The sequence below is a fragment of the Glandiceps talaboti genome, chromosome 21, assembly GCF_964340395.1.
Source record: "Glandiceps talaboti chromosome 21, keGlaTala1.1, whole genome shotgun sequence".
In the NCBI taxonomy this organism is placed as follows: Eukaryota; Metazoa; Hemichordata; class Enteropneusta; family Spengelidae; genus Glandiceps; species Glandiceps talaboti.
In genome coordinates, this window is record NC_135569.1 from 8188822 (window position 1) to 8209299 (window position 20478).

The 20478-nt window shown below is 36.1% G+C and overlaps 2 protein-coding genes and 1 pseudogene across 3 annotated transcripts in view; 1 reads left to right on the forward strand and 2 right to left on the reverse strand.

Annotated features, from left to right (window-relative positions):
• Position 1: 1 nt before the first annotated feature.
• LOC144451807 (uncharacterized) lies at positions 2-4380 on the reverse strand. The gene is made up of 7 exons (XM_078142710.1): positions 4287-4380; positions 2656-2812; positions 2322-2431; positions 1247-1357; positions 468-552; positions 194-333; positions 2-8 (listed from the first exon to the last, which is right to left on the reverse strand). The coding sequence occupies exons 2-7, from the start codon at positions 2779-2781 to the stop codon at positions 2-4; spliced, it is 579 nt and encodes a 192-aa protein (XP_077998836.1). The 5' UTR covers positions 2782-2812; positions 4287-4380.
• A 2703-nt stretch (positions 4381-7083) lies between these two features.
• On the reverse strand, positions 7084-18314 carry LOC144451653 (kinesin-like protein KIF21A; annotated as a pseudogene). Its single transcript, XR_013482305.1, has 10 exons — positions 18207-18314; positions 12787-13084; positions 12014-12167; positions 11608-11729; positions 10874-11053; positions 10151-10239; positions 9611-9845; positions 8879-9001; positions 8026-8198; positions 7084-7377 (listed from the first exon to the last, which is right to left on the reverse strand). The product of XR_013482305.1 is annotated as a kinesin-like protein KIF21A (transcript).
• Positions 18315-18555: 241 nt separating this feature from the next.
• The window catches only part of LOC144451808 (DNA-directed RNA polymerase, mitochondrial-like), a 30411-nt gene continuing 28488 nt past the window's right edge, over positions 18556-20478 (forward strand). The window contains exons 1-2 of the mRNA XM_078142711.1: positions 18556-18713; positions 20167-20265. Coding sequence (XP_077998837.1) covers positions 18563-18713; positions 20167-20265 — 250 coding nt within the window. The 5' untranslated portion in view covers positions 18556-18562. The remainder of the gene's footprint in view (positions 18714-20166; positions 20266-20478) is intronic.

The following is a 20478-nucleotide window of genomic DNA, read 5'->3' on the forward strand; positions in this document are numbered from 1 at the left end:
ATTATCCTCTACAATTGGGTTACCACCTCTCCCTGTTCCAATAACTTCATTTCTTGCCGATCTCATCTCAGCAGCTCGCTTTTGCTGAGCTGCATATTGTCGGTAACTGTCATTGGGATTGTTCCTGTAACTATGATACTGTTGTTGTTGTTGTTGCTGCTGTTGTTGTTGTTGTTGTTGTTGTTGTTGGTACTGTTGTTGTTGCTGGTGGAGGTACTGTTGTTGTTGTTGATACTGCTGCTGCTGCTGTTGTTGTTGTTGTTGTTGTTGTTGTAGTAGTTGTTGTTGATATTGTTGTCGTTGAGATGGAGGTACAACTTCTTCTTCCCAACCCTAATACAAATCAAAATTTGAAGATATGCTATCAGTTGTACTACCAAAATTTGTTGCCGTCTGCAACCAATTACACAACCACAACCACAACCAAAACAACTATCAACAATTATAATATTAATTTGGTAACTCACCTGGGGTCTCCTTGTTCTCTCTGATGGTAACTGTTGATCAGCTGAATAGTGTAGTGCAAATGGTGTGTTCAATGGTGCACCCCAACTGCAAAAGAAAACCATCACAGAATATAAATATTCACACTCTGACAATTGGTGGCGCTCTACTACTTAACTCCACAATGAGAACAGTCTTGTAGACAAATTATTGATAGTGCTAGTTTGGTGTATTCAAAAATGCTAACCTAAGCACTTGCTGTGTTTTTTTAATTCACTTCCTCTAACTTCCACAATTACTACATCCAGTCACTTACCTTAGACTGCACTTGTTGTGTTTGCTGAATTCAGAGTCACTCATAAATGTGTAACTGTCATTACTGAAATCAGAATCACTTACCTAACTGTACTAGCTGAATTTCGTCACTTACCTAACTGTACTAGTTGAATTTCGTCACTTACCTAACTGTACTAGCTGAATTCAGTCACTTACCTAACTGTATTAGTTGAATTCCGTCACTTACCTAACTGTACTAGTTGAATTTCGTCACTTACCTAACTGTATTAGTTGAATTCCGTCACTTACCTAACTGTACTAGTTGAATTTCGTCACTTACCTAACTGTATTAGTTGAATTCCGTCACTTACCTAACTGTACTAGTTGAATTCCGTCACTTACCTAACTGTACTAGCTGAATTCCGTCACTTACCTAACTGTACTAGTTGAATTCCGTCACTTACCTAACTGTACTAGCTGAATTCCGTCACTTACCTAACTGTACTAGTTGAATTCCGTCACTTACCTAACTGTACTAGCTGTATTTGGTGTATTTAACTTGTCATCATCATGCATCAGTGGCTGTGTTAGTAGGTTGTCATGGTTAATGAGTTTACCAAGGTTCAAAGCAGGTACACTGTGAAGAGAAAATAAAACTGTAAGTATATGCAATATTCCAGTTATCAAAAAGATAATTTTTTGTGTGATTTGTTATTCACAAACAGATTTTCCTTCAGTGAGCTACAATCATTCAACACTGTGGCATATTGTCAGTCCTTCTTGCCTAGTTTACAGTGACAAAAATTGAAGTCACTCCTACATGCAATGTAGTTGTTTTTTAAACTTAAAATGGGGTATGGTAGTCTCGTGCTATCATGCATCAAATCGCAAGATATCTCTTTACGCCTAACTACATGAGGTCCCGAGATGAAATTTCAAATTTAACCAAAGCCACCCCCACAGTAATTAACATGTTAATCAATCCCAGAATTCTGCCCAATGATAAGTAAGTGTTTATTGGGTGTAGTTACATAATGTCCATATATGGTAATCCCAGAATTCTGCCCAATGATAAGTAAGTGTTTATTGGGTGTAGTTCCATAATGTCCATATATGGTAATCCCAGAATTCTGCCCAATGATAAGTGTTTATTGGGTGTAGTTACATAATGTCCATATATGGTAATCCCAGAATTCTGCCCAATGATAAGTGTTTATTGGGTGTAGTTCCATAATGTCCATATATGGTAATCCCAGAATTCTGCCCAATGATAAGTGTTTATTGGGTGTAGTTCCATAATGTCCATATAGGGTAATCCCAGAATTCTGCCCAATGATAAGTGTTTATTGGGTGTAGTTACATAATGTCCAAATATGGTATATTTGTCCAAATATGGTATGTTTGTGTCCAAATATGGTTCATTTGTCAGCCCCTAATGCTACTTAAACATTGTTTACATCATTCTACCAGTTGGACTTTACTCATTTGCATGAACAACTTTTGATTCATGATTTCTCACTGAGCTAGACAGGGTCAGAGAATCTGAGATGATTCGATACAACAGGTAGATCTAGACTACTAAGTGTATGGAGACTACATACCAATCAGGTCTGTCATGACTCTGTCTAGAGGCTTCTCTAGGTTCTGCCTGGAAATTCCTGTTATCACCACGATCCCATCCACTGTGGTACGGATTGGTTGCCATGACTGACTGAAACACAACATACATTGTCAAATTTAGTATGTGATGGAAATAATCAACTCACTATCAGGAGATTCTAACATGACTATCATCAGGACTAATTATCCTAAATATTATGCAACAGAGCGATGACCTGGACCTGGAAGAACAACAATCTACTTCCTTGCCTTGGTACACCTGGTGTACTGCCAATCGTTAAGTAGATGATAATAGTACTATCTAGTAACACAAACCTGAAATGACGATGGTCTACCTCCTTGCCGTGGTGCATCTGGTGTACTACCAATCTTAGTAGATCCACTGACATTAGCCCCTGCACTAAGTCTCCCAGTAGCTTGACCATGAATTGAAAGATCCATTCTGTAACTGCTATTTTGTCTTGATCAATATCTGTTTTTTAATTTAAAAAAAAAAGTCATTTTCAAACCATCAGCATCCCTCAGTTAACTAGAAATCATTAATTCATGGCTGTCAGCATCCTTCAATATTTTACTGGAAAAGTTATAATAGACTTCCATTACTGCCAGAGAAGAAATTGTGTGCCAGGGACCTGACTACAGGCAAGTACATGTACAAGTTATTGGAAGACAAGAATATCATTCAGTAATTAGAGGAACTCTCAGTCTGTCTCTGGGTAAATGTTTGTTACCGGGTAATATTTGTCCGTCAATGGTATTTGACTGCAGGGAATTCAGATGTTTAAATTTGCTGAAAACATGTTAGTCCCCCTATATATTAGATACTAGCTGCTTGCAGATGGAGTACAAGACTCGATTCTGATCTCATCCATAACCACAGAGAAGGAAAGGGACATCATCAGAATTGAGTTCCAACTTACTCCGCCTGCAAGCAGGAGTAGTGTGTTTATTTTTAGTCATATATTCATATATGTACTAGATATTGTACTTTTTTACTTTCATCACGCTGGGGTTTTGTTTTCACAAGGTGTTGTGCTGGCATTGTACATAAATATCATGTGACCTGAAGGCATAGACAGTCTACCCTACACTCCCCTAATACAAATACTACATACATGCCTACATGAAAGATCCTATTGTGTAGGGTCTATGCTGAAAGTGATGCCATTATATGTCAATGGTGTATGAAGGATATTAATCTCTACTCATAAATTTATAGGTTTTTTTATAATAATATGAAAGACAACTTGGTTCTTTGCCATAATTTTTTAGCAGTAGAAGTCTGTTATCACAGTGTGTCCAAGTCTCAGTAATATATCCATGGTTTAATACAACATGGAAGTATCATGTGGATTATGTGGGGTGATACATGTACTTCCATGGTGGTATCATGGCCATGGGCCGAGAGTCCCTGAGGACAGCCTCCCTTTCTACCTCCATCCGTGACAAGGGTGATATTCAATGAATACAGAGACCATGTTTAGATCTGTGAATTTGATTTTTGTAACTGGTGAGATGTGTAAATGACATGTTAACTCCGATTATACTCCAATTCTCTCACAAAAACACAAACTTCGGCCATTTGCCTCTAGAGTCTAGTTTTAGAATTATCACTGTTACGTCCTGTGCACATCACATTGAAGATTTATTTACATTTTGGTGTGACTGAGATTTTATAGAAATATGCACATCGGCATTTTGATGAAAGACTGTTCGATAGTAAAACCTCAGCCCACAATCAGTAACCCTGTTTTAATACAGTGCAGGGGTCACGGTTATTGTAACGGGACTAGATTCAAACTTGTTTCTTCATGATCCGATCGTGTCCCATATCATAAATTCAAATCAACCCGTTTGCAAGCACGACTTCTGATGCTGTATCCACCAGCAAAGATTTGAAAATGACTTCAAAGGCCACTGTAAAACAACGTATGAAGACACATTACCTGTGGATTACGATAACACGTTCGTGACTGCTACACTACCACTCCGTGTTGTTATGGCATGTACTAGTAGTGCTGGAAACGTCGTTTGGGAGCAGCCATTTTGCACAATGTTGGCATTTCATGAACGCCCTCAAGCAGATACATTTGAAATACTTTCGTTTGTGGAATACATTTCAGGTAGGGTATAACCAGGTAACTTGGCAGGTACCAAGATAGGATAGTGTTTGGATTAGTAAGGCTGCATTCACAATCACCGCTGGAGGGGAGGGGGTGGGATACTTGAACATTGGATGTGTGTGTGTGTGTGTGTGTGTGGGGGGGGGGGGGGGGTAACCTGGAAAATACTAGTATTGTGATTAAAAGGACGGTTGTAGAAAAATGTATCAAATAACTCCAGCTATTTTATTGCATGGCAACTTTTAGTAGGGACAATAAGGAGACCAAATAACATTCTCTGAGAAATTATACCTCCCCAAGCATAATTTATCAAACATTGGTGATTTGGAATTTTTTGACGCATTTTACCACAAGGAATATTCACTCATTCCATGAAAACAACTAAACTTTACTCCAAGGAATATTCACTCATTCCATGAAAACTAAACTTTATTCCAAGGAATATTCACTCATTCCATGAAAACAGAGATGACAAGAAGCATTATTTCATCTTTTGGACAAACGTTGTTAAAATCACTTGAACCTCACACTGTAAGTAATGAGAATACAATAATTACAATATTATAGTAATTTTATTTGGAAATCTTCAGCCATTTATTAACTTTCACATGTTCAATGTGATTGCAATGTATTCACATAATTTTGTAACAGACTCCCAAACATAAGAGGTTGGATTAACATGACGCTCATTATGCTAAATGACTGTGACCATGTCATAAGCTCTTAGAACTCATAGAGTGACTATGAACCTGCCATTATTAGAGAGTATTACAATCTACAGGTTTTTTTTATCTCCTAATGTAACGTTGGACTATTGTACATTGTATTATGAATATATGGAAAGAAAGCTGAGGCTGTTGCTGTATATTCGAAAATTGTTGTGTTTTGGGAACTATATTTGTGAAAATATTGGCTTGATACATGTAGGGAAGCTTCAAGACAATTTTAATATCAAACCTGCTGTTGATGTCAATCACTTGAACACAGTAACCCCACAAAGTACAATGTTTATCATATCTCCATAGTTGTTTACACTGTAAATAAGTCTCACTGTATTTACTGCTAGCTTAGTAACAACCATAACCTGTCACTGTAACACACCTGAAGTGTACAAGTCATTTCATACACTGTCATATTGTAACACGTTTTCTATAAGAGCTAACACATTCATTTTGTACTTCAATTCAGAATCTATTGTCATCACTGTGTTGACAATAGTTCTATAAACACAAATACTCGCAGAAAGTGAGAGCATTTTTTTCATTTCAGGTCAGTTCTGTATTAGTAAAATCCTTATAACCTGCATCTAGTGTAGAAATACATAATTATAAACTAATTATTTTTATAACTTTTTACTAAACTGTCATCTATGTTAGCTACTACTAAACAACTGTGATACTTTCTGGTTCTACACTATGGTACTGGGTATATATGATAATACATGTTGGTAATCTAATTCTCGCTACCTGCAATACAATTCTACACTTCACTGTGGAGTCAAATGGAACGAAGTCGCGCGACAACGCATTCTAATGTCGACAACTACACTTCCGGTCGGCTATGCTAATACACAGGAATGTTTCTTTCCCATTTTCAGTTGTAGACATCTCTTGTAATTTTGCTCTGGAAAGATATTATACATATTTAAATTTCCCACCTCCATAATTATATGAGCTTAAAACTTGCGTTTATCTTATTTGTTACAAATTAAACTGTTTGGAAGAACATTCACGTGTATTGACATAGGCGACCGGAAGTGTAGGTGTCGACAAATGCAAGCGCGGTCGCGAGACTGCGTTCCATTTGACTCCTTAGCAATGCATAGAATTGTATTGCAGATAGCGAGAATTGTTAACATGTCAATTTTACAACTTGGGTGATAAGATACTTAGTATGATTTAGCAAGTGTCCAATTTTAGTAAAATCAGCAACTATCCAAACCCTGCTGCAACTGTCAAGTCTTGTTACAGTATCAATTACAACCCATAACTTGACATTTTCTGTATGTACCACAATCGTTTATAGCATCCATATCAAGTGTAAAAGTATACTGTTTCATTTGCTAATTGACCACATTAGAAAGGCCACATGCTAGGCTTGTAAATAAACCACTTGAAACAGTATACTTTTACACTTGATATGAATGCTATAAACGAGTGTAGGGCATAATAGAGAAAGTGCTTTACTTCAGTGTTACTAGTTGTACCAATGTCTTGCTGCTGCAACTGTCAAGTCCTGTAGCAATTTGTAAATGTAATACCACAGCAATGTCCATGCTGCAGCAACTATCCATGTCCTGTGGCAATTCACACAAGCCATATCAGCTATCAATGTCCTGTGGCTATTGATGGTAATACTGAAGCAACTGTCCAAATACCAGTATAGCAATTATCAATGTTTTGCTGCAACAACTGTATACATCCAATAGATAACATTGTGATATGTTTCAGCAATAAATTGTTGATTCATGTTTCAAATATTAACATAATTATACAGAAAACAGTAATCCTTGCTGTGTAACACAACAATTCTTAGCATTTTGTGGCAGTGAATTGTTAATGTAATTTTCATAAATGTTTCATCATCACTGTCCACTTAAAGACAAAGTTCTTCACACACACTCTCTGAAGAGTAGCACATTATTTCTCATTATGTCAGTAAGAAAATATGTCACGATTTCCAAGAATAGAGTGTTTTCCTGCCAATGATGATTATGACTTGTATTGTCTATTTATAAAATAGAACACCATGACAACCATCCTGTATTTGATTGGCTGCTTTGACTTGATGTCCGTTGTCTCCTGTACTGTGGTCTTTCATTGTCATCATCATCACTGTCATAGTGTTCACTTTCAGTACTAGAGTCTTCAGGTTTAATGGTGTAGGTCCAATTGAAGTCAACACCAAAACTGTCCTTTGGTCTATTTTCAAACAACAAAAATAAGTTACTGAGTTTATTTTTCTCAACATATATTATTAGTCTTGTGGTAAGACCTTAGATCTTTTCTTGGAAAGTTGACAAACAAAAGGCAATAATGACAGTACCTCTGGTGTTCAGGGGTGCACAGTAACTCAGGTAAGCACTCACCAGTGTCTTTGGTGCTATGCAACCTGTGGTCATTTTTTTAATGTTAGCAGAATTGTCTTAGGGTTTAGCAGCAAGACTAAATATATGTGTGTCAGAAAAAAATCCAACCAATCAATCAATCAATCAATCAATCAATCAATCAATCAATCAATCAGCCAACCAATCAAAGAATCTCTAAGGTTCCAGATTCCAAATAAAATAAAACTTGATTGAATAGTGCTGAACAGATCAATCTACACACAGAACATTTCCTTGAACAGATACATGAATGTATGTCTTCAACATCCTCTTGGAAGTTTCTACATCCACAGGTTATGTCCAGCGGGAATATTAATTCCAATATTTTTGCTTGATAATACATATTTCATACTGTGTTCCAATTCATAGAGGTGTCACATTGTCAAGTATTGCATTAATATTTCTAAAAACTTACTGAAATAAATTCTTATCATAATTCTTATATTTCAGTAATACTTACATTTTTGTAGATTTTTTAGGTTTGAGTTGATCCCAAACTTTGAGTTCGTCGCCAGCGGTAACTATTCTATACATACCAGTAGTACTCAGAGTACAGCTGACATCATAAATGTGGTTTGTTTGTTTGTCATTTAGTGTTCCAAGGTAATGCTCTCCAGGCATTGACCATACTGAAATACAAGACAAAAACTTGAAGTTAGTCAAATTTTTACTCAGGTTAGGTTTAGTATACTGTTTGTGTTAGACTTACACTAGTAGGCCCTAAGGTATTTTTAGTAATAATGGTTAACAACCCACTTCACAGCCTAGAATTAAAATCTAGCTCTGAAAATCAGTTGTCTGGTAGAGCTATAAAAGAAAAATATGGTCCAGAACAAATGAATGGTCCCATGTAATCCTCATGGCCCCACCGAAAATAGTACCAATCCAAGGGTGTGGGATTGAAACACTGGGGTGTAAGTTGAAAATGTTTACATCCCATTCCAAACCCCTACCCCCATCTCCACCCGCACCCCTACCCCCATCTCCATCCTCACCCCTACCCCCATCTCCACCTCCACCCCTACCAAGTTAAATTATCAACTGAACTGATTGGCTTGTAATCCTCTCATTGGATAAAAACAAGACTGCATCTTATCATTCATGATGATTGTACATGGAACATAACATAACATACAAACAAATAGCCTGTAAGATATGTGATGTCGCTCTGCCCTCACCAACCTTCGATGTGTGAGGGCGCCCCATCACAGCTTACCTTACAGACTACCAAACAAGTAACTGACTACAAAACCCCATCAGTGGTTGTCTTTATAGTGTAAATAAAGGTATATGTGTATTAAATACTTACCATTGATAAATCCTGTACCCTGATCTAAATCATATCCTGAACACACCATCACATCCTTACATATACACATGGCATCAGTGCTACCAAAGTCACACAGGTGGTTTTTCAGTTTGTGTAAAACAGCTGAGGAAATAAAAAACAACAAGAAAATCATTTAAGTTTACTAGTACATGTAACCTACATGTAGACTTGAAGGACTAGTGCTACCACTCTATATGACATCCTTCATACTAACTGACATTTTGATTTTGAATTTCACTCTCCTTCCTCGGCTACTTCCTTGACCAGCTGTCCTCATCCAGATTGATCTGCCCATTAGTTTAATTTTTTTGACCAAAAATCATATTTTTACCCAAATCACACACCTGTGATGCAATCATCAAGCACGCACACACAAACAGACAGACAGACAGACAGACAGACAGACAACTCACCATGCCTATAGCACTACTGAACTTCATTAGTTCAGTTGTGCTAACAATTACCAGAAGGTAAGATTCATGTTGGTAAAATTGATCATTAAATAAATGTTATTCATTTTAACTTCAAATTTCAATCAGTCATAAGGACTGACAAGTTGCTGTATAACTCTGCATAACTGTTGGTCCTTACAGAAATTTGTTGGTCTCTGAATAATTGACCAATGTTAATTGGTATACACGTGGAACCATCAGTATTAACCCCTCCTAGACCTTCCAAACCCTACTCCATGGATAGGATAAGGTCACTCACCTGATTTCCAATTCAAGACTTTAACATTAACACCACTGTCACCATAATACAGAGTCTCTCCTTGCGTAGCTAAGCAATGTATCTTTCTCAATATGATAACTTGACTACTGGCTGATGTAATATCATCGGATACAAAGAGTAAACACAGTTGATGATTTCTAACAGTCCAGATTTTGATTGTACCATCAGCAAAAGTACTAGCTATGTTCTGTTCACTAGCATCACGACTGCTTATCTGTCATGGAGAGAAATTAGTGGAACGGATTAGTCAACCTTGATGCTGTTTCATTTAAAATGTACAGAGCCAAGATGAAAAATGTTCAAGATAGACAGAGAGAGAGAGAAAAAGAGAGAGAGAGACACACACACACACAGAGAGTGAGAGAGAGACAAACGGAGAGAGAGAGAGAGAGAGAGAGAGAGAGAGAGAGAGAGAGAGAGAGGGGGGGGAGGGAGGGAGTGAGGGGAGAGAGCTGCAAGACACACTTCACTCATACACGAGATAAAAGTACATGTATACGTTATAACAAATCATTATACCTGTAAAGCAGTCACAGCACTATCATGTGAAATAACAGAGTGTAAACTGTCTCCTGTTGCAGCATCCCATAACTCCAATTTACCACCATCTGTACAGATATGACATGACATGAGGTGAGATAGATGTAAGAAGTGACTGAAGATCAGATATGGTATTTGCTATTGTACATTATTTGTATTTATGATAGTTTGGAAAATATTCACTGCATGATGTCAATATACTATGTGTTTTTTATGTGTAATTGTATGAATTTGTATGTACATGTATGTATACGTGTATAAAAATACTATTAACAACATGTACCTGTCTGTCTGTCTGTCTGTCTGTCTGTCTGTCTGTCTGTCTGTCTGTCTGTCTATCTGTGTCCGTGTATTATTACATACCTGCATGCAAATGGTATGCAAATGAGGACATGATCATTCTTAGTATATGATTATGAAAGTGTGTGATCGAAAAGTATCATTTTTACAGAAATTGCTGTTTCGGATTCACATTTGTAATAATAACAGAACCCCATGCCATGTGAGCTGCAGTTTGAGTACTCAGGGGTATTTGCACTCTGTAACACTTTCACTAGCTACTCTTGTCAAAGTACTGCCACAGAGAAAGCACTCGTGCAAATACCCCAGGTACGCTACACTTGCACTCGTGCATCAAGGGGTACCATCATAATATCTTTCATAAACTAGCATTAGTAACAAATACACTGTATATACCCTTACCTGATCCAGTGACGACTGTGTTATCATGTGAGAAGTACACCAAAGACTGTACAGGATTAAATACATAGACAGATTTCAGTAACTCTCGTCCATGTATGTTCCAAATCTTAAAAGAACAATCCAAGGAACCACTGATGATAACTCTATCGTCTTCATGGTTGGCTTCTGTCAATAAATTGACTGCAACAACAAATTTAAAATAATTGTATCAGAAAATGACATTACAGAACATTAAAACGAATAATGTGATATTAACATCGATCTTGCTGGAAAAATGATGTGTTCATTTGTTTCACATTTATTTATAAAAGTTGAAGGCATTTTAATAGTTGTACCACTGCTAATGTTTACTATTCAAAGACCAAAAGAAGGGCGCCCTCAGTGGCTGATTCTAGTAATGCCATGGCTTTACTAAATCTTCACTAATATCCTGGATCGGATTTCCACCAAAACCAAGAAATCAAACGTTCGTTATTTTTATGATGTACACGGCAATAATATTCTATTTCAGGTAGCGAGAATTATACAAGCAATACAGTATTATTGGAAGGTAACATAACTGAATATTATTTTAGATTTAAATGACACTTTACCTATTCTAGTCAATCTGCTTTACAGCAGCATAGTATTATGACATAGTTTATGTGGTGAGAGTCAAATTTTGGATTATACATGTTGTTTGTATAAAGATATATCATTTGTTTGTTCGTTTGTTTGTTTGTTGTTATTCTCACCTAACTTTTGACTGTCTTCCTTTGACAATAATTTGACCGTTGTAACAGGTGCATTATGTCCACCAAAACTACACACCTCCGTACCAATATCACTATTCCATACTTTCACTGTTGTGTCTCGACTGAAAACAAAAACAGTACATTGGAATTTTATGTTTGCAAAGTTTCCATGTACACGTGGTAAAGATTAATAAATGTGTAAAAAGTTTGTTATTGTACGTACAATAACAAACTTTTTACACATTTATTAGTCTTTTGCAAATGTATTTTTCAAGTAGGAAGCCATGATAAAATTGTTTTATAAATTAATAATCCAAATAAATATCCAATCTTCATCCATACGACCACTTTAATGTGATGACCTGGAACTGAAACATACCCCTTTACAACAATGTGGTCTTCTTACCTGCCAGTTACCACTAAAGATTGCTGACAGTCAACACAATAGATGATGTCATTGTGACCCTCTAACTCTCTGACAATAAACTGGCTACTTCGCCATGTTTTCTGAGCTTCTAACATCTCTGATTGTGAGCTACTTCTCTGGGTTCTGGTTTTCTCTACAATCAAGTAGTTTGATATGCAAATTGTTAGTATGTCCATAGACCCCATTTTCATGTAGGGTCTATGGTATGTCCCTGATCTACACATTCTTGTTCTTTCCACACTACAATCAAAACTGTTCAAGTTGAAACTGAGGGTTACCTGGCATGACAACATTACTGCATCCTTGTTTGGTTTCACAAAATCTTACTACCGGTACAGTGGTAGCATTATCACCATTCTGTGTCAGGTTCAACAAGAATATTTTTTTAACTAACATAGCTACATCTCTATTACTACATCTCTATGTCAAACATCACCATCTTTTAATTAATACCCCATCAATGACACACTATTAATCATTGACTTATAAGTTGCCACCAAGGTCACATGATCCAAATATCTGATACAAAAACACAGGAAATGTGATAGGTGTAACATTCTTGTTAAGCCAAGGAAATGTAGCAATGATACATGTAAACACGGTAACATTACAGTAGCAATGTTTATGTTAGACAAAGCAATACATAACATCAGTAGATTTACACCAAGACAGACAACCAAATTTTACAGAAATGAATGACTCATTAAATACTGTGCGTATTTATTCAATAATTTTCTCAACATTATAGTTACCTGGTACATATTTCTGTTGTGACATGGTCTTCATCGGAGCTTGGGTCTCTATCTTCATAATCTTTGGAGGTTGAGGCGTATCGTTGGAGACAGTGGTGGTAGTTTTCCTCTTCTCACTCTCCATAGTTTCATCACTGTCTTTAGTTTGTTGTACTACAGCTGGTAATGGTTCCTGGTAATCACAACTTCCATGTTTGTCATCTTCATTTGTACTTGTGTTGGCACTAGTACTGTCTGACTCTGGTAATTGACTCAGTAAATCTTGTAGAGTGTTCCTGATATTGGATGTCTTGGCAACCTACAAAACCAACACAATACATGTATAAACTATAAGCAGGCAGTATATCTTTTGCAAGAACCAGAGTAATTTTTTCAACTCTCACAGAAGTGGGGATATCTTATAGTATGATCATAAATATGCTTGGTGGTTTTTATGATGACAGCACTGCAATTTGTGAAAATTAGTTTCTATTTAGGTTGCTTCATGGTACCGATACACTCTCATGTTTGTCTGTTAACTCTTTCCTCCATAGTAGTGTTAATTCTTCCCTGTATGTTTGCGTAACGGTCAACATGCAATATTCCAGTAACCCACTTTGAAAGATTTTCACAACACACGAAAAGACACTACTACAACATGCAACCCAAGTTGTATGCATTTGAACACAAAATACAGGATACACCATCTATATCATTAGTTTTGAAATATTGAGTTTTTTTCCAATTTTTTCTTAAACTACATTTGCACAGATATAGTTATATTATCCTCCAATATTTGTCTTCATTCAGCCGGAAAATATTCCTGACATAATGGTTTTATCACAAGGAATCAAACAAGGCACCTATGTCACTCGGATTTTCCTCAGATGAATGAAGAAAAATATAGAGGAACAAAATCTGCATTGTACAACATTGACATTTATTCATTCATTAAGTCAACATTTTTACTGTAAAAATCATCTTACCTAGATTATATAGAGTAGAGATCTACACATAAGATATAATCAGCTAGTGCAGCTTAGATAAAGTAACATGGATAATATACACCGGATTAGTTTACAATCACCACAAACTATCCATGGTGTAATTTAGTCTGTAATGTACGCCATGAGAGGGCGCCCTCACACATCGGTCAATCACTCTCACATTTGTATTTAATTCAGTAATTATCAGGCCATCAATCCATGTTTTTAAATTAAATCATATCACAAATTAAAATTAATATGAGGTCATTCCACAATGTAGTAATGGCTTGTCCAAATTATGACAATGTAAATGATGATTAATAATATGAATACCCACTGGTCTGATCTCACTATGTAGTACTTATAATTACGCTCATCACCTGAAATAGAATTTACCTCCTGGACACGTCAAACCAGCAATAATAGTTCAATTTCTTGGGTGATGTCATAACTTCCATGTGACATGCTAGACATGCATTACTATATAGGTACATACTGTTCTTGTGTGTGTATTTACATACCATTGCTGTATTTCACCTTCTAGCATGAAGTAAACTGCTATTACAGTAACCAGGAATTCCACAGCGTGATATAATGTGATACTAATGTGTTCTGTTCAGTAGCATGTATCATGTGTAATGATATGTACACATCCTGTGATCTAAATATAGGTACTAGAGTTGCTATGCAATACATGTAGTATGGTAATATGATACATGTAATGCTGGTATGTAGTAATCTAATAATAATCTAAATTTGGCATAACTCAAGTGCAATATACCAGTTTGGCCCATCTACATGTATTTGCATATTGTCTGTCTGTCTGTCTGTCTGTCTGTCTGTCTGTCGGTCACCATACAAAGTTTTGATATAAGACTAAGAGGTTAAAATTATATTAACATTTAGTCATACCAATTGAATACTGTGTTAACAGTAGGGAAAAATAAAAATTGACGATTTCATCCCCCCCCCCCCCACACACACACACACACTTCGTTTATTATTTGAAAAGGACCAGGAACAAACTTCCATATGGCAAATTTGGAGAGAATTGAAGGACTTTGATTTTCAGTGTAATTTGTCCCTGATGTACAATGTCCATACATGTACTGTTACTACTAGTGTACTAAGTGAATCCTTTATTTTAATTAAAGACAATAACAGCAATGCTGAGAGTTGATTAAAATGGTATGCTAAATGTAGTGTAGGGTGCAATCATCAAAACTATTTGTATGAATTATATATATATATATATATATATATATATATATATATATATATATATATATGTATATATAACTCGGTGAGTGTCAATCTGCTAAGACAGTGCTCTATACCGCAGTGGCAGAGCGTAATAGTTTATATGTATATATGTATATATATATATATATATATATATATATATATATATATATATATATATATATATATATATATATATATATATATATATATATATATATATATATATATATATATATATATATATATATATATATATATATATATATATATATATATAATATTTGAAAAGGACCAGGAACAAACTTCCATATGGCAAATTTGGAGAGAATTGAAGGACTTTGATTTTATATATATATATATATATATATATATATATATATATATATATATATATATATATATATATATATATATATATATATATATATATATATATATATATATATATATATATATATATATATAAACAGATTGATTCATGTTGTCTTTATTACCATACATTTGTTTTACATATACAGCTTGATTCAACTTCAAGTATATGTGATTTTAATCGTAGAAGTTTTCTGGCCACGTCTACGTTTAGCCTCAAGTATGGATTACAAGGACACGACTTATTAGCATGTACGTAACCGTTACGTCACATGATGTGGCCCCTTGAAACTTTTATTAATTTGCATAATAATTGAAATATCAACACCAGAGGAGGCTGGAAGGGGTGCAGAGCATGATGGGTAAAAATAACTGCGAAAGCTCATTACGCAGTGAGCCTCCATTGTGTACGCTTGTGAACGTACGTTTACAATGGTGGCTGGCTCAGTGGTCACCAGCCGTACGCGTAGTTTGGGGCATCAACTCGCCATAACTTTCACAATAATTCATCATATTGGATACTATAAAAGCGAACATTTCGACTGATATTTCTCCCTCCGTGCTAGTAGAATCGATTTTGGAATTATTGATAGGAATACTGTGATTTTTCGTGAAGAATACTTGACCCCGCCGAGGTCGTAAATTTCGGTCCGGTTTTTCGCCCGTTTGTAGTTTCGCCCAAAATTTTGCAAAAGAGATGGATTCTTGTGTACTTTTAGATGGCTATAGTTAGAAATAGACAAGGTCTACTCAAGATTTGCGGTAGAAAGTGGGTGATCCGCCCCGGAATCGAAGGTGACCTCCATTGACAAGTGATGTGACGTGACAATGCAAACACTGTGAAACAGGCGAGTTTCTCACAACTTGCTCAACTACTACTGTAATTTAAATCACCGTGCACACCCAATTTCATCATTGACCCTACACGAAAGGGTATATGATTTCGCACATGTTTGAGATATTTTCAAGTAACATGTAACTTGCAAATTCGATATCACCCTGCAATCGTGTGTAATAGTGACACCAGAATGAAGGCAACTCGGGTAAGCAGGTCGTATTTTTGAGTGCAGTGTCCCAAGTACAGCTCCTCAACTTTATTCAGTCTAGCTGACTAAAACCGTATGTCTACCTTCCAAAATACAAACATTTGCTCAAAAAAATAAAATAAAATAAATAAATAAATAAATAAATACAACTACAACAAGACTTGGGCCTTTGTATTATAAAGTTATATATTGCCACACATTGTGCGAGTCTCTCAGTTTCGCATAGTTTAATCGGACATGGTTTTGCTCGTCTGGCAACATACATGTAGCAAAATGTGCTCAGGCTACGCAAATTGTGGTAACGTATGATGAGTATTTTTGATCATATAAGCATTGCGAAATATTATATAACTAGCAAGGTAGATGTAATATATGTAATTTTGAGCTGGAATGGCGAGATTTGATATTTTGAGTGACTGGCATGAAAGCCATGTGAAGAGGAAAATATTCACTATGTGGATCCGTAATACGAGTGCTTTCTGAACATATTAAAGCTTTGACATAAAATAGGCCTTGGAGGTCTCAATTGTTTATCATACTAATTTGTAATACATGACGTTGTTGTACATCAATTTTTTTAACAATTAGTTTCAAAATTGTAAGATGTAAGCTAAATTATTTCTTTAGCTATCATCAGGGGGTAGGAAAGGGGTTTACGTTAAATTACATTCAGGTCTTTTTCTCACAAGCAAGACACATTTATAGAAGGCAACACAGAGATGGTTTAATCATAGACCCTACACCAACTAGGGTCTATGGTTTAATACGAGACAAAATGTAACATGAAGAACAGAAGAAAGTCCAGATTTGGCACAGCAAATCGACTAGCGACAGCGACGAATCTGAAAATAAACAGAAAAAGTCTTGATAAGAGTGAAAAGGACAAAATTTTAAGGATACAAGAGGAAATGCTGACAATTGGATTAGTTTTACGTGTAACAATCAATGCACGACACGAGAGTGTCAATAAACACGTCCGGCCAGCAAGTGTAGGACAACCGTCAATGGCCAAGCCACTTTGCGTGTTATATGCACGCACAATGGGTCGCCATCTTGAAAACATCGAAATTCAACAAAAAGTAGTGACAATTTACGCACATTATAAAGTGGGGTATTGGGAAGATCCCTGCAGAACCATGAAATTCATGACGGTAATTAATAGAAAAGTGACAAAAGCATACATAGAAACATAATTTTGTGTTAAAACGACCGAGGTGAAAACCCCGGAAATGTAGATATCGATAACATTGACTTGTCGAGTACCAAAGTTTGTGTTCGTTTTAGATACACTAAGCATACTGAAAACACGATTTCCATGTTGCATGACACTTGTAATGGTCATTTTAAAAAATAGTGATCGTCTGAACGAAAGACTAATGACGCAAATGGGAATAAAACGGATAAAAGAATGAGGTACTCACCGAGGTCATCAGCGTATGCTCTATCGCGAAACGGTCACATGGGTGTCACGTGAGACCCTTCCAGCCTCCTCTGATCAACACGTTCAAATGTAAATAAAAGTGTAAATTCGTTTCTTCGATTTTGAACACACCTAAAAATCCCAGCATTCTCTAGGACAATGCGTACTATGTACTACGGCCTCGTACCGTGTCGATACAACGTAACACGTAGCAGATAACACTGTGTATGGCACGTTCGCGGATGACGTGTACACACAGGAGCATAACAATCTCACTGTACGTGCGCTGGGTGACGCAGACGCAGACGACCGTTCCTGTACGAGATCGATCATTTGCACTTCATATTTCTAATGCACATAAATTCAAAGAAATACCTTGTCTTTCTCTTCGTCGGTTAAATCTCTCTCCAGTCTTTCCAAGTTTTCAATCTGTCGGAGTTTTTTGCGAAGTTTTCGAATTTCGATGTCCATGGAAGTCGCCATTTTGTACAACAGTGAATCATGGGTATCCGATGTATCACAACAATGTTTACTAGATTTTTTTATTCATCTCATATTTTCCTCCAATCATGAATCAGAACAATACACTTAACTTTTACAATTTCCTAAAAGGAAATATGTGGCTAACGAATAGATAATAGTGCGCATTTAAAATAATTGTGTGCCCTTTAACCTTTGACCAATACAAAGTTGACATTTTGCGTAACACACGTGCAGACTACATTCGAGAAATGTCGTCGCTTCTAAGATGTCCCCTTTTACCTCATTATCGGCAGTTATTTTTGAAGAATTCAAACTATTTTCGTCTTTATGAATATTCCAGGACAAATGAATGTTCTAGATGTGTAAATCTTCGGCAAAGGTCTTCCAAAAGTTCGACAGGTAATGTATGAACATCCATAACAAATTAACATCGGACATTACGAGTGCCTCTTTACTAATCTTTAGTAACTCGTAAAAGTTAAAGAACAAGTGATCGAGGAAGGATCATAGACTGTTTACTGAAAGTGAAAGTTTTATATTTACAATGACAACGTACCTACGGTCCAGTTGCCATGACATTTCGTGGAGAAGACTTAATATAGTTATAATCCAAATGAACAAGTACCCCATGGGTTAAAGATAGGATCAGACACCCTAGCATAGACCTGATATATACTGGCCACCCTATACTGGCTCTTCTACATTTGGCCTTAGAATGTCGATCAAAAGCAAATTCAGCACACTTGAAACTGTCAATCATCCACTGGCACTTGAATCAATCTGTATGTTTTTTTGGGGTTTTTTTGCACAACAAATTTTGGTTATCAATGTTACAAATCAATGAATGTATTTATATTGTGCTTCTATTGACAATGACAGCACCATGGAGGTATAAGACTAGAGTCTCCCCTAAGTTATACCTCCATGACTGCACTTACATTTGTAGGTGAGTTTTAGTGGCGGTTCGATTATCATAATTGTTTGTTGAAATCATATGGTGTTTGAATTACAAATTGCTGGTGGCTCGTTTGGCTTGTCGGACCTTCATACATTCTCTTATTTACTATACACTTTTTTAAAAAACATACAGATTGATTTACATGTGATCACCCATACATGACCTAGCCATTACAAACACAAGTGCAAAACCCTTGAAGTACTCACACTACTGGTACTCATGTGTTATTAAGCTCTTACTATTAGTTCAGTATTGAAATGAAAGTAACAAATTTTGTTTCAAATATATGTGTGCATACATGTGGTTTTGTGTACATGGCATGATCACATTATCATGTGCTATCCCTTACAGCATAGACCGTTGTGTATGGCTTAGGTATGGTATGATGGTTTCTATAATTGTATACTTTACAAGGCTCGCATTTAACTTTTTTCTATGGTAGTCCCAGTGGACTACCAATTTCAGAAATTTGTAGTCCAAGGATGGTGACCAATATAGTCGTATATTCCTGAACTGAAAACATTGTTCCTTTATTGATATGTATGTTATTAAAATACTTTTATGTTCGTAAATCTTCCATCCGTTAAATCATTGCAAGCAATCAGTTGTACATTGTAGCCTGAGTAGGCTACCAGCTACAAATTGTGATTGTCCTATGACAAGAATTGGTAGTCTTTGGACATGGGACTACTGTTAATTACGAGCCCTGACTGTACATATACTAATTATAGTTGTGCAATCACACATCAAGGTATAACTTCTTACAGTGTGATACTAAAACAGTCACATTGTACATAAATCAAGGCTTGAACTGTGATTATGTTATACCATAATGATAACAATTTGGTCGCATTTGTTTGTTCATTTGATGTAAACACATATTTCTTCCAACAGGTATAAAACATGGTCCTGTTGTTCAAACTCTATCTGCCAAGAACAACTCAAGAGATCCATATCTTGATCTTCATCAAGAGAAACAGAAATTGGTGCAAGGTAATGCTGGTCTCTTATTTATTCATTTGTGTAAAATGTTATTATATAGTCATCCAGCAATAAGTAGTCACTGTTACCCAGACTCTCACCACTGAGGGCGCTGTTATGAGCTCACCCAGACGAGAGTCTGGGGAAATGTAATCCAAAGTCCCCTGCACCGAAAGTCACACAGTACATTTCCAAGTCATGAAAAATGGGCTTATGAGGCCTGTT

Excerpts from the sequence above, each read along its gene's own strand:
- LOC144451807 (XM_078142710.1), bottom strand. The coding sequence starts at position 2,781 with ATGGATCTTTCAATTCATGGTCAAGCTACTGGGAGACTTAGTGCAGGG. Across the intron at positions 2,432-2,655 it reads GTAGACCATCGTCATTTCAG|TCAGTCATGGCAACCAATCC; the intron begins GTTTGTGTTACT and ends GTTGTGTTTCAG. Across the intron at positions 553-1,246 it reads AATACAGCTAGTACAGTTAG|TTGGGGTGCACCATTGAACA; the intron begins GTAAGTGACGGA and ends TTTCTTTTGCAG.